Source organism: Lacerta agilis, chromosome 16, assembly GCF_009819535.1.
Source record: "Lacerta agilis isolate rLacAgi1 chromosome 16, rLacAgi1.pri, whole genome shotgun sequence".
Taxonomy (NCBI): Eukaryota; Metazoa; Chordata; class Lepidosauria; order Squamata; family Lacertidae; genus Lacerta; species Lacerta agilis.
This window is the reverse complement of record NC_046327.1, coordinates 29,427,891-29,442,885: the sequence shown is the minus strand read 5'-3', so window position 1 is coordinate 29,442,885 and position 14,995 is coordinate 29,427,891. Positions and strand designations below refer to the sequence as shown.

At 44.2% G+C, this 14,995-nt stretch overlaps 1 protein-coding gene across 1 annotated transcript in view; it reads right to left on the bottom strand.

Annotated features, from left to right (window-relative positions):
- Positions 1-200: 200 nt before the first annotated feature.
- The window catches only part of LOC117061167 (ovostatin-like), a 49,940-nt gene continuing 35,145 nt past the window's right edge, over positions 201-14,995 (bottom strand). Inside the window, 12 exon segments of the mRNA XM_033173852.1 lie at positions 201-315; positions 1,747-1,822; positions 2,282-2,384; positions 2,471-2,539; positions 3,844-3,934; positions 5,140-5,264; positions 6,356-6,571; positions 7,086-7,306; positions 9,050-9,215; positions 9,486-9,560; positions 10,352-10,508; positions 13,618-13,699. Of these exon segments, the coding sequence (XP_033029743.1) occupies positions 1,770-1,822; positions 2,282-2,384; positions 2,471-2,539; positions 3,844-3,934; positions 5,140-5,264; positions 6,356-6,571; positions 7,086-7,306; positions 9,050-9,215; positions 9,486-9,560; positions 10,352-10,508; positions 13,618-13,699 (1,358 nt within the window). The 3' untranslated portion in view covers positions 201-315; positions 1,747-1,769.

Below are 14,995 nucleotides of genomic sequence, written 5' to 3'. Positions count from 1 at the left end.
ACCTGTGTCCAACTATACTAGGGTACTATTCTATACTAGGTCTTATATAATCCACCCAGTGTAAACAGAGTCTGGACCATCAGCATTGGAGATTAAAATGAGCAGGCAAGGCACTCTTAATAATCACAAGATTTTATTGCAAAGAACTGATGACACAGCCTCTCATTGAAATGAGTGGCAAAACTCTCAGTTGATTCTAGTGATTTTCTTCCAAGACCTAAATAGTTTAACAAATATGATTCTCCTTGAGCACCTCCCTTAGGATGGCTGCAGACTTAATTGAGGAATATCTTTTCATGACGACATAACTTTGTCCTGTGGAAACAAACAAAACAAACCATTAATCCAATTTAAAACGATGAATGGCTCAACTTCCATAGGCTACTCCTTGATGCCTTAGTTTTAGATACTGAAATACGACACTTGGGAACAATTATCAGAGTAAAACTACAGAAATATCATTTTAGTTTTGAGAAGCAGACACCACAGCTAGGAGGAACTATATAGGTGGTGTATAAATTTAGAGCAAGCTAGTGGGAGCCTGCTCCATGAGCTACAGGGAGATCCCTCTGGCAAAGCACCAAGGCAAGTTAAGCAGATGTGTGTGAGAAGAGAGAGAAGAGGCCAGGTCGTGTCATTCTGCCCCTCCCTTCATTGACTTATGGAAAACCCAAACTCTAAATAAAGCAATTTAAACTACAAAAACAACTAGGCAATTAGAATGCCATCAGGGGCATAAAGGCTTTCCAGTGTTTTGCATTGTCTGTCACATGTACAACTTATCTCCCTGTTTGACAGAAGTCATGAGTGTGTACAGGGTGCAATGAGCTCCTGGCCCTCCAGGAACAAATTTGTTACCTTAAGGCCAAGGTGGCAGACCTGGAAGAGCTAAGAGAGACAGAGAGGTTGGTGGATGAGGCCTTGGGGGGCATTATAGCTGTGCCCCACTCCCACGATGATAGTCCCCTGCTATCAGGGAGAATGATAGTCTTGGAGAAGGAGAACATTGCTTTCAAGGAAACTTCCCTTGCACCTGTCTTCACAGATCCCAGTACCTGAAATAACTTTTGCCAGAAAGTTAGTCTGAGGAACTGAGGGAGGTGGTGGTGACAAGAGATAAAGTTCTAGGCCTACTAAACAAAATAAAAACTGACAAATTGCCGAGTCCAGATGGCATCCACCCGGGAGTTCTTAAATAACTCAAATGTTAAATTGCTGATTTTCTAACAATACACACACACACACACACAGTATATAAAATTTGTCCCTCAGTGGGACAAACAGGGGCACTCGTTACAATCACTATTTCCCTTCCCGGAGAAGGATGTTATGCTATTCTTGATTGAATGCTAAACATACAGAATCAAAATTCCTAATACATTTTGGTTCAGAATATCATACAATTCTGAAATTCATTTGCAAGGATGCCTTTAAGAGTGAAAGATATGTCTGGAGTGTGAAATCATTCCCTCATCCTTTTGCGTTGATGTTATGATGTGAATGTCTTCCAGTACTTTTAATTTCTGAGGCCAGCGGCTATCTACTCCTTCCATGAATGTAAATGAAAAAAAATAGACTTTTCATGGCTTTTAGAGAAGACCAACTGAAACCTACAGAAGACTATTGCTTGATCCTCTCTATGAAACCATCTTCTTCACTGCCTTTTCCCCCACCCCCAATCGCCAGATTTGATAACGACCATTTCACTTCCATTTCCAAGTTTGATGCTCCTATCTTCCAACTTACTTTCTCCAGATTATCCAAAGGGTTCAAGGATCATCAGCATGGCAAGGGAACGTGTATTCAGCAATACCCATTTCATCTGTAGCAATAAAAGTAATATGAATTTGATATTTGACCATCCCATATGCTTTATGACAAATTAATTCTACCCCACACAGACCTGATGCCTTCTAATGTTATTTTTTTCAATTTAAAAAATAAAAAATAAAACCTTGAGAGGATTATTATTATTATTTCTTATTATTATTTCTAGTTGCTTTATCTTGTCCAAGGCAACCCAAAGCTGCTTACAACCAAACATCAAAGAAGCAAAACTCCTACATAAATACATTAAAAACATCCCACTCACTTCTAAAAGGCCACAGATAGTTAAAGGTCCAAGGCCTAGGTATAGAATAAAGTTTTCTCTCAGATAACAACTCCCGTCAGCCCCAGCCAGCATGGTCCCTGGTCGGGGATGAAGGCAGTTGGCAATCGAAAAAATCTAGATGGCATCAGATGAGGAAAGGCTGTTCTATTGCATATTATTTTTCTTTACCTGTTTCATAGTAGTCATACATCCACACCGAGGCTGGTTTGAGATTTGAAACTGGAAGGTCTTGGGCAACTATGAAGCTGAAACTGATTCCCTTGGATGACAGCTGGGAATAAAAGCACAATGGGAATCGTTAGTCTTGTAGCCAGTTAATACTCCACAAAACAAGAGGCAGATCTGAGCAGAACATACGTCGTCCAGATAGATGATGACATGGTTTTCTTTGCTTTCCACTTTCATCACAATTCTGTCATCACGAAGCTGCGAACAAGGAAGCACAGGGAAGATTAGAACCTTTATTGGCCATCTGAAGACACACCAGGAGGAGTATGGCATGGCTTCTAATGCATAGTGAGGAGAACGCTTTGCAAGGCTCACGCAGCAGCACTTGATTACACCTAATTAACAAATGCACAGTTTGCACCAAAGTTATTTGTTTACTCCTTCACCTTCACCTGCTTTCATTGGAGAGAGGTTTTATTTATTTTCATTTAAGACAAAGGATTGCAATACACACACAAAAGGGAAACATGGGACGAATCAGACACAGATGTAAGAAATCAATAAACTTTGCTAGAATAATATTGATGCAAGAATCCATCATGAAAATAAAATATATGTATCATCGTTATGAAAAGAGAACAAGTGGAGTCTGTTACATTTTAGAATGTTGAAAAGCCACATTGTATGTTTGAAAGAAGCCAGTTCTCTGCCGTCAATGACCAGGATGCAGTTAGTTGTAGGGTTATTCTCCTTATCCTGTTTCCTTTGAATGTAACAGTCATCAAAGTATATTGTGGTTATGGGCGACCTTCACTGCTCCCTTCCCAGAACAATTCTGGTGGTGAAATCTGTTGCAATGCCATGTATGGAGGTGGGCACAGGGCCCCACAAAGGTAGATGGGGCATGGACGTACCCTCCAACATTTCTCTTAGGAAAATAGGGACGTCCCATTCTATAATGATAATTTTACTGTTTATACCCCACACATCTTATTGGGTTGCCTTAGCACTCTGGGCAGCTTCCAACATATATAAAAACATAATAAAACATTAAACATTTAAAAAAACTTCCCTATACAGGATTGCCTTCAGATGGCTCGGGGGGTTGGATAACTCCATACCCTCCAACATTTCTCCAATGAAAATAGAGACACCCTAAGGAAAAGCAGGACATTCCGGGAATCAAATCGGAAACTGGAACAGCTTCTCTAAATTAGGGATGTCCCTGGGAAATAGGGACACTTGGAGGGTCTGCGTGGAGGAAAGCCAGTCAAGCCCTCGTTTTACTTCATTGGAAGCAACTCAAGGTCACACTGCTCCACACCCTAGTATTCCGCACTAACAAACTGACATTTTTTTGCAGGGACTGGGTACAGCTGACCAGCATGGGTGTGGACCTTTGGCTGTATGACACGCAGGCCACATTTTCTGATTGGTAGTCATAGCCAGGTTGGTGGGAGCCAGTAGGCGAAGCTTCCTGTCTCTTGTGGCAGGTGATGCATTTGCAAATTTAAATGCCCCACAGTCCTATCCCCCAAAGCCATTCCACGTTTTACACTTACCTTTTGCAGGGACGCCTGGTCAGGTACAAAGCCTGAAAGCATCTTCACATCAATGATGGCCATGTTGGAGCTATTGCGCTTCCCGGTGTATCTGAAAGGAATGGAAGACTGGGTCATTCTGAATCCCTAGACCCAAGCCATCTTGGGATACAGTGTGCAATATATATATTTAATTGTTTAGGCGGTAAAATGCACCTGTAGGATAAGAGGATAAACGCTGTCACTTACAAATTGTGTGTTTGTACTCTGTCTATGCTTTGGAGCTCCTTTACCATCTCAGAGCAGTCATGAGACCTTTTCAGATTCAAATACCTTGGCCACTGTCATTCCGTGCCCACTTGACTGGTAAGTGACTCCAGTATGTACTTCTAGGAAATGCAATCTCCAGTACTGTGGCAGCAGCTGCCCATTTGGGGACCGGGGAGCGGTTTGTGGGAAGCTAGATAGCTAACATACGACAGAGGAACCTGCTGTCTATACATCTGATGGTTGTTGGGCTGAAATCTTAGGGGTACTAAAACATTTTCATAATTGCTAATTACACACATGTTGGAAATCTCAGGTGAGATACCCACACAATGGAAGTTGCTCCCTGTACCAGTCACTACACGGAAACAGAAAAAGGTTCAGATAGTTTCTTGTTGCAGAAGATGAGGCTTAGTAAAAGAGTTATGGACGTAGATATGTTCAACTTGTAGATACAGATATATACAGATACAAAGTATCTCTGTTGCTCTAAATAATTTCAGCAATTCAAGAAAGACGTAACACTGGACAACTCTACTAACAGACTCTGCAAGTGAGCTGACATGCATTAATTCACAGATATAGTTGGGGCACTGGGCCGTTACCATAGCAACTGGCCCGGCTGATCTTGCACTTGTGATTAGCTCATCCATGGGGTGATTTATGCTCATGAAGGAAATTAACCCTTTCTCATGTCCAGTTACTCCAGCAACACACTCATATTGTCCATATCAATCCATATTCATAGTCCCTGTAGTTATCCCTTCTGCATGCATACCCAGAGAAACACCTGTTATCAATGGAGATTAGGCCTAAATGCACAGGACTGCAACCTTCACCAGCTTATTGTTTACATGCCAGACTACTGTACTGAAAGTCACAGGAGAAACCCCATTTTAAAAGGTTGGCAATAGAAGCACATACAGGAATATACCCAGCTCCAAAACTGTTCTGCTCTGTCTCTTTGGAACTGTGGTTTTAAGTTACACCTCGTTTCCTTTCCCTTCCACACACATACAATCTATGCATACGAGGTTGATAAAAAGGTACCTGGCTGTGATGGCAATGGCAAACTTTGTCTGGAAGGTGTCTCCACAAGAGACATTTGCCGTCTGCACAGAGAGGAAAAACCCAGAAGACTTTTTGGGAAGGAGGACGTTGTATCTCATAACTGCCTAGAAAACATGGAATAAAAAACAGGGGAGTGAAAAAATAAACTCAAGGCAATGTGGCCTTCACAATGTGTGTGAAAGGCATAGTCTTGAAGAGAGTCACTAGCTTATTTAGAGTCTTAAATTATAGTAAATGAGAGAGACATTGTTGCCTGTGGTGGTCATGTGTATCCTGCTATCACTTATGTCCACATATTTTGCAGATTCTTTTAGTTCCTAGAAGTATTGCTTGGTTCCTGCCAACCACCACCTATCCTCTCATACAAAGCCAAATTAGCTTTGCAAGCAGAATTTGTGTCCACAGAGGTAAGTTTCCTGTTAATTATGTTGCTTTGAAAGTATACTTTATATCTGACTTTCTTCAGTAACATTCTGTTCTGGATCGTTTTATTTGATGCTTTAATGTGTCGCAAACCGCTTTGAGGTTTCTCTCTCTCTTAAAAACATAAAGCGGTAAATAAATTAAATTAATAATAATGACTTGCCTGCTTAGCTCAGTCGGTATGAGACTCTTAATCTCAGGGTTGTGGGTTAGGCAAAAGATTCCTGCATTGCAGGGGGTTGGACTAGATTACCCTTGTGGTCATTTCCAATTCTATGATTCTATGAACAACATCATCAACAACAACATCATCAACAGATTGTGGGGTGGGCCAGTGAAGCAGGGCCCCCAATCCACATATAGTGTACCGGGCTCAGGAAATCCTGCCGCCATCCCTGGCTAGTGCCACAAGGAATAATGTGCACATAGTAAAAATGGCATTTGAAATCCTTTTCATCTTCGCAAGTGTGCATGGTGCACAGGGCCATCTTATCCATAGGCGCTAGGGGTGCAGGGCACCCGGGTGCCGGGCTCTCAGGGGCTCCAGGCTGAGAGTCTGGGGCCCAAGAGTTGAGTCTGGGGAAGAGCCCACCCATCGGTTGGAGCATCGTGGCAGGCTGTGAGTTCAGGGGCGACTGAGCCAGCATCCGGCTGGCTCCGCCCTCCTGTATGCCTGGGACTGAGCAACTGGGGGGACGGGGACGCCAGGCGGATCTTTGTACCCCGGCGCCGCATATGCTTAAGACAGCCCTGAAGGTGCATCAGCAATTACCTGTGCAAAGACACACCCAGTGCCATTCACATCCACTGTATACTCTCCTGGAACGTCAGGCAGGGAAGTCCGCTGCAGCAACAGGCGATTGTCATTGTTCACTTCAAAGATTCTCTCAAAAGGCTTGTTGGAATGGATCCTGACTGAGTTCCGGCCATCCTTAGAGAAGGTATATTGGCTGAACAGAGCCAAAGCTTGTATAGCCACTACCGTATCCTGCAAGAGAATAGCAGCAACGAAAGGATGCTTAAAGCTTTGTTCAAATTCCATGTGGAGAAAAGGTTTATAAATTTCTCTTACAGGCCAGAGTTGTTCCTTTATCACCTTTTAATATCTTGAAATTTTCAAAATTGGCAACTAAAAGCACTCCCTCCCTCCACCCCAGGATACAGCACAATACAAAAAGCAATCTACATATCTCTTTCTTCTTTTCCTGATTATGGATACGTAAAAAGTAAAGGATATTACTGTACCCGGTCTAGATCAACAAAAAAAATCCTGTAGACTCGTTTTGTTCTCCACTCATGTATGCAATAAAACAGTATTGTTCCATGGGAAATTGCATCTTTGCACCATTTCCCTTTTCCAACTTTCAATTTATCAGTGAGTTTTTCATTCAAAGCAATCTGCCAAACTTTTTGATACCATGTCATCAATGGTATCCCTTCCAGTATGCAGAGCCCTGGGTGTAGCCCATGCGATGCAGGAAAGAGCACAGGAGTTACTATACCTGGGTGCTGCTGAAGCCTCCATAAGGATTCTGCTGCTTGGTAAGCCAAAGCACAATCTGCGAAGCTGTTGTCAGTTGTGCTGGAGTCGGTGTGGTTCCGGTGAGCAGTGCGAGGAGCACATAGGCAGCTATCTCGACCTCAACCGATGAGGCACGAGGGTAGAAGGAAGGAGACTCTTCTGCAGGTGGCTTATCCTCACGCTCCCAAAATAATGAGCCACCTAACAATTGAAAGAGAAGCTTAAGGAAACAGTCCAGAGGCAGATCAAACCAATATTTCCTTGCAGGAATCTGTTGCTCTTCCTCCAGATCCAGGGGGGAAATGTCACAGAAGCAGAGATCTGCCTCATTAAGCTACTGTATAGAGACCACCAGACTTTATTCAGCTTTAATTTCTAGTCTCATCACCTCTTTTTTTCCTCTCCCCCCCCACCCAATATACAGTTACACAAGTTAATTTTAAACATATTGAACGGCCCAAACATCTTGTTGCTGTTTTTAACAGCGTGGAATGGAGAGAAATGTTCACTATGTGCTTCATAATTGAAGTAGTTGTATGATCTCTTGATGTGTTGTTTTCTTCCTTAAGGAAATGCAACAGTGGAATGGGGGAGGGCGGGTTGGTTAAATTAACTATAGCAACAATATTCAGGGAAGGGTGAATGCCCCCCATAAACCCCCTCTCTGGTTATGGAGGTTCTTGGAATTGGTGTGTGTGTGTGTATCCTTCTTTAGCTATATGTTCTGCAAGTTAAAGCTTTTGAATATTTTAACAAGTATTTGGACATTGTTTTAATTTCAAGAAAAGAGTCAGTATTGCACACAATGTTGCCTTCCTAGCTGCAATTTAGCTACTCTGATAGCAGTTCTTTCCCTTTCCATTTTACTTTCAAAAGAATCCCGTGAGGCAAGTTAGCCAAAGAGACAGTGCCTGACTCAAGGGTACCGAGTGAGCTTCATGACTGAGCGGGAATCTCAAATCCCCTTTGTTCAGAAATTAAGGGGGGGGGGAGAGAGAGAGAGAGAGAGAGAGAGAGAGAGAGAGAGAAATGCTGTAGCTGTTATGAGGTACTAATATACAACACCAGGAAATGAACACACTGTTTGCTTTTTAACTATTTAAATCTTGAATTTATCCAAGTGTGAGCATCTGAGCAGAACTGCTATAAATCTTAAGTCACTTTTGACCCCTTCCACCTGAAATGCCACATCTGGTCACTCAACGAATGCAGTATTGTCTACCTAAAAGCTCCGTAAAAGATTTACAGTAGCATAGGCTCGTTTACAAGTTACAACTCATTAAACCTGAGTTCTTTGCATATGTATAGGGTTGGCACTAGAGGGGAGCAGAGCTCTCATGCCTTTATCAACTATGTGGCGGGCAGTTATTCAACTGAGTAAGGCTTTCATAGTACGGGACTACAATTTGGGGGGTTGCTTCACCTGTTGCTATTCTGTTTGCTGGACAGCTTATTACTTGTGACTCCTGATTCGTTTTTGTGTGCTCTACCCCTGCCTGAAAAAAAGGGTACAAATTTGTATGTGACACAAAGTGTATGCAGATTTTATGCAAATTTGGGTCTTATTTGGTGAGTGTAATGGAGGGTCCAGCCTATGTGCGAAGAAAATTAATAATAATAAAATAATAATAATAATAAATTTATTACTTATATCCCGCCCATCTGGCCTGGCCTCCCCAGCCACTCTGCGCAGCTCCCAACAGAATATTAAAAACAAGGCTGCCTTCAGATGCTTTCTAAAAGCCAGCTAGTTGTTTATTTCCTTGACACCTGATGGGAGGGCATTCCACAGGGCGGGCGCCACTACCGAGAAGGCCCTCTGCCTGGTTGGCACTCCTGAATGTCCGCAACATTATATAATTTTGCTCACATGACTGCTCATTATTGTTTCAACATGTCATTCATTCTGTCGAATATGTCAACATTTTGGGAAATGCGACTCACCCACTTTCGTAGCCGATTTAATCAGCTCATCCAATAAGAGATCTGCTTTGGGCTTATTACCAGCTAGGCGAAAGGCATAAGCAAGAAGTGCTTTGTCATAGACAGTGATATTTCCCTTTTCTAATCCAGCCTCCAAGCAATACAAGGCATTTCGGACCACTGGATGCTGGGTTGGAGGGGGAGAAAGGCTGTGTCAGAGTTTGCAGATGCCACAAAAAAAAATCAAACAGATTAAAAACATCAAGCAAACAACCAATGCTGTTCTTCCAGAGATACTGCATCCAATATTTAAAACAGAAACATGGACAATAGTCCATGTATGGTCTTCTTTCTCCACCATTTTTATATGCCTAAACTATTTCTTCCCAGTCTACTATTACATGCACTGGCTTTGACCCTGAACTAAATCAACTGGACAATACCAGAAAATACATACCGAGCTAAGGAATCCAGACTCAATGAGAGCTGCAGTGATGTAGGCCGACAGTGAAAGCTCATCTTGTACTCCTCCCTTTAAATGCACAACACAAAAAGAGAGAACAAGTTAAAAAAAGGAAAAAGGAAAAAGGAAGGAAGGAAGGAAGGGGACAACATGGAGGCAAATAGCAGGCTTGGTGAGGTTCCTGAAAGCATCTTGGAACGTGAAGGCCTTTACCTGCTGTTGAAAGGCCCATTATGATTGTTATTAAAATCACATTGGTTCCCCACTTTTTATCCGAGTGTCTCAAGGTGGCATACCTAGTACAGTGGTGCCCCGCTAGACGAATGCCTCGCTAGATGAAAAACTCGCTAGACGAAAGGCATTCGCTAGCGAAAGGCTGCCCCGCAAGACGAAATTGTCAATGGGGCTGCCTCACAAAACAAAACAAAAAATTTTCATCGCAAAAACCGCTATTTTGCATTGGTGCTTCGCTAGACGAAAAAATCGCTAGACGAAGACACTCGCAGAACGAATTATTTTCGTCTAGCGAGGCACCACTGTAGTTATCCCATTCTATCCTCATAATAGTCCTGTGATGTACAGCTGGCTGAGAGGTTTAGGCTGAGATTCAGAGGTGACGGTAGGAAACTTCACGGCTCACTTAAATCTAGGTCATGTGTAATACTAACAAGAAGACTCTTGCTTCCCCAGCTCTCTCTTTCTCCTTCTCCCAGCCTATCTCCAAACAATACAGGTACTTAAGTTAGCTAAGGGCCAGAAATCTCAGGGACAGGAAGCACGACATTTGCCAGGAAATAAAAAAAGCATCACCACCCCAGAAGGAGAGCTTTGCAACAAACCAACAAGCCCATAGCCATCACCTTCATTGCGTTGTTAAAGAGTTTTCCAACATTTTGGAAACATCCATCTGATTTTTGCTTGCTGGACAGCCAGATGACGCTTTGAGTTTGGACATTTGGATCAATAAAAATGGTATGTGAAGCTCTTGCAAAAGACTTGTACGTGAAGCCAGTGAGCCTGCAAAAGAATGCCATGGAATATTAGCAATCACAGTCAAACTCGGGTCAAGCTGTCTTGAGCCCAGTGGGAGTGAGTGGCGCTGTGGTCTAAACCACTGAGCCTCTTGGGCTTGCTGATCAGAAGGTTGGCAGCTTGAATCCCTGCGACGGGGTGAGCTCCCGTTGCTCTGTCCCAGCTCCTGTCAACCTAGCAGTTCGAACGAAAGCAGCCCAGTACGAGTAGATATAGGTATCACTGTGGCGGGAAGGTAAATGGCATTTCTGTGCGCTCTGGCTTCCATCACGGTGTTCCATTGCACCAGAAGTGGTTTAGTCATGCTGGCCACATGACCTGGAAAGCTGTCTGTGGACAAACACCGGCTCCCTCGGCCTGAAAGCGAGATGAGTGCCGCACCCCATAGTCTCCTTTAACTGGACTTAACTGTCCAGGGATTATTTACCTTTTACCTTTACTGATTTCTGAATAGACATGCATATGGTTGCACTGTTACATTTTAAAGTGTTCCATTCCTGAGTAAGCTAAATAAAGATAATACTTCTTTTTTTGTCCTCTGTAAGTTAAGGCAGTGGTGGGTAGCCTTGCTCACCTGTCAAATTTGCCCCCACCAGTGGTGAGGAGATTAAAATCTGGCCCACTGCCCGCCCCTGTCCTAGGGCAAAATTTCCCACAAAACAAGGCTTGATTCAAAGTGCTGGCTTTATAGTTCAAATTGAATTAAACCTGATTTTGAGGGAAGTCTTATGTGGCTCAAGACCTAAGTATCTCAAGGACTGCCTCTCCCCCCATGAGACCCTTCATCATATGCCCCCTCCAGGCAAGGTTTGGAGGGTGGCAAGATGAGTTTGGGTCTTTTCAGTGGTGGTTCTCACTTGTGGAATGCTCTTCTAGTGAGGCACGCCTGGGGTCATCTTTATCTATTTAAGACTTTTCTCTTGTCCCGAGCTCTTGCTCTTGATTTGAAGAGTTGCACTGTGTCGTCTTTTAGTGGGGCGGGATATATAAGAGTTGCCTCTTTAGATTTTTATTGGATGCTCTTTATTGGTTTTAATGTACCGTATTTTACGCTCCATAAGACACACTTTTTCCCTCCTAAAATGGAAGGGAAAATCGCTGTGCGTCTTATGGAGCGAAGGCTTCGCTCCCACTGCCTCCCCCCATCCCCCGTCGCGTTCGGCGGAAGGTGGGGGGAGGCAGCAGCGATGTTGCTGGATCATGCCAGCACCTCCGTTCACCGAAAGAAGCTTCTTTCGGCGAGCGGAGCTGCTAGCACGATCCACCAACACCTCCGCCGCCTCCCCCCACGTCCCGCCGAACGCGACGGGGGATGGGGGGAGGCGGCGGGGAGCAAAGGGGATGTTGGTGGATCATGCCAGCAGCTCCGTGAACGGAGCTGCTAGCACGATCCACCAACACCTCCGCCGCCTCCCCCCACGTCCCGCCGAACGCGACGGGGGATGGGGGGAGGCGGCGGGGAGCAAAGGGGATGTTGGTGGATCGTGCCAGCAGCTCCGTGAACGGAGCTGCTTGCACGAACCACCAACATCTCTGCTGCCTCCCCCCATCCCCCGCCGTATTCGGCGGGAGGTGGGGGGAGGCAGCTGCGATGTCTGCTTTTGGGATCGGTGGGCGGCAGGGAGGTTGGTAGAGGATTTCCTCCACCACCCACGCGCTGCCCGCCAATCCCAAAAGCAGGCTTTTGGGATCGGTGCAAGGCATGGGATGGTGGAGGAAACAGCGGGGATGCTGCTGCTTTCTCCACCACCCTGGCCCCGACGCCAAAAGCAGGCTTATCCCCTGTTGCTTTAAAGGGACATGGGGAGGAGGGGAGAAATCTTCTCCCCTCGTCCCCATGTCCCTTTAAGGAAGCGGGGATGAGCCGCTGTGAAGGGAGAAGGGGCTTCCCCTCCAGCACTCCCCTCTGTGTTTTTTAGAGGAGGAAAACCAGGAAAATATTTTTTCCCTGGTTTTTCCCCTTTAAAAAACAAGTGCGTCTTGTGGTCCGGAGCGCCTTATGGACCGAAAAATACGGTATGTTGCTTTGGGTCAGTCTGTGAGAAAAGCCACTAATAATAGTAATACAACCATAATAAGCCACTCAAATCCTTGCTGCAGTCTAACTACTGCCATCACTGGCAACCCACTGAGACTCCATGGTTCTGACCCACTGTCAGTATGACCTACCTTACTCTAGCCCAGCTATTGGGCTAGAATCCTCTAGCCCTGTATACCCAAAGGAGCGTCTCCACCCACATCAGCCTGAACACTGAGGTCCAGCTCTGAGGGCCTTCTGGCGGTTCCCTGACTGCAAGAAGTGAGGTTACAGGGAAACAGACAGAGGGCCTTCTTGGTAGTGGCGCCGGCCCTGTGGAACACCCTCCCATCAGATGTCAAGGAAATAAACAACAATTTGACTTTTAGAAGACACCTGAAGGCAGCCCTGTTTAGGGAAGCTTTTAATCTTTATTAATTATAATATTTGCTGTTTTGTGGTGTTTTTATTATGGGGAAACTGCCCAGAGTGGCTGGGGCCCCCCAGCCAGATGGGTGGGATATAAGTAATAAAGTATTATTAATGTTGTTGGTGTTGCTAAATTTATATACCACCCTCCATCAAGATATCCCAGGACGTTTCACATAATTATTATTGGTTTTTTTTATTTTATTAAAGATTTTCAAAGGTAGTACAATGTCTCTCTCAAGTTTTTCCATACAACATTTTTATAAGTCAGTGTTGGTGAGACATTAGAAGAGAAAGGGGGGGAAGGGGGGAAGAAGTAGGTGGGACGGGGAGGTAGGTGGGGTGGGGTGACTGTTTCTTTTTTACTTGATGTGAGTAGGGTTTGGTGTCAGCATTGTTTATGTAGGTTCTCTGTTGTTTGCTTGTGCTCGTTTGGCGGTGAATAATTATTATTGTTAGTGACCAGAGGAGAAAAAGAAAGAGCCTTTTGGCACCTTGAAGAGTGACACTACAGCGCAACCTTTTTGTGGACTATAGTTCACTTCATGAAATGTTATCCCATGTAAACAGAGAAGAACTGGCTACCATCTTGCTTAAAGCATCCACTCACTGTGACCAGTCACACTACTGCAGTTTCCAAGCTCTCACCAGGTGTTGCCTTCCTTGTCCCTGCTCCCAAAGGCACTGTAGGACCCATCTGGGTGCTTATAAGACAGCTGTCTCTGATACCCTGAAAAAAGAATGCGGAAAAGTCCGTATTTTATTTTTTTTAAACCTGAGCACACATTTTTAAAACAAAACATTATTTTAACATGAAGTGAAAAGCCCCCAATACTTGTGTTTGCAATGTAGCAGTTTAAAAGTGCAGCACAATCCTATGCATGTTTCCAAAGCATGTTCATGTGTTGTCGACAAGGGCTTACTTCTAAGCACAGTCATACCTCGGGTTGCACACTGCGCCAAATTGTGCGCAGACACAACGGCGTGGGTTGCAGGTTGCGAACGCGCCTCCCGCACAGATCGCGTTTGCAACCCGAGCGTCCACTGTAAATGTGTACAGGGGAAGAATTCATTGTGGCTTTATAGCAATTGTTTTGTCAGTCCAAACTTTTCAGTTTGGCAGATGTAATGGTTCCCCCCATTCCTCCCCTTGTACACTGGTCTAGGGGTTCTCCTGAACCCCCAAGCCAATTTTGGGGTGTGTACAGGGGGAGAAGATGTGAGGATCCCTGTTGCACTAATGGGAGACTTCGTACTGACTTCCACTAGTGGAACTTATTAGTTGACTCCTACCCTAGGATTGCAGCCTTAACCAGGGTGATTAATTGCCTACTCTGGCACTGGTGGCATTATTACAGAAAACAAATTCTGTGCATCTTCTGAGCAAAATGTTGAGCAATTCAAAGAAGGCTTCAAGAAGGTAGAGTCCCTACCCAAGATGTACCATCTTGCCTCTGGACATGTGAACCTACACTCACCGTTTTTAATGTTAAGGAAGAGTTAAAAATGCTTTTGATAATGTAGATGGGCACATGACATCCTACTTTTTACATTCATAATGTGTTATTGCCTTGTCTTTTTATTGCTTAATTTTTAATCATTTTATGCTGCTATACTGGAGAAAAACTGTTTGCATGTGGGACAAGAAGCTACAGTTAGAACTGGATATGGAATAACTGATTGGTTCAAAATTGGGAAAGGAGTACGACAGGGCTGTATATTGTCTCCCTGCTTATTTAACTTATATGCAGAATTCATGCGAAAGGCTGGGCTGGATGAATCCCAAACCGGAATTAAGATTGCCGGAAAAAATATCAACAACCTCAGATATGCTGATGATACAACCTTGATGGCAGAAAGTGAGGAGGAATTGAAGAACCTTTTAATGAGGGTGAAAGAGGAAAGCGCAAAATATGGTCTGAAGCTCAACATCAAAAAAACTAAGATCATGGCCACTGGTCCCATCACCTCCTGGCAAATAGAAGGGGAAGAAATGGAGGCAGTGAGAGATTTCACTTTCTTGGGT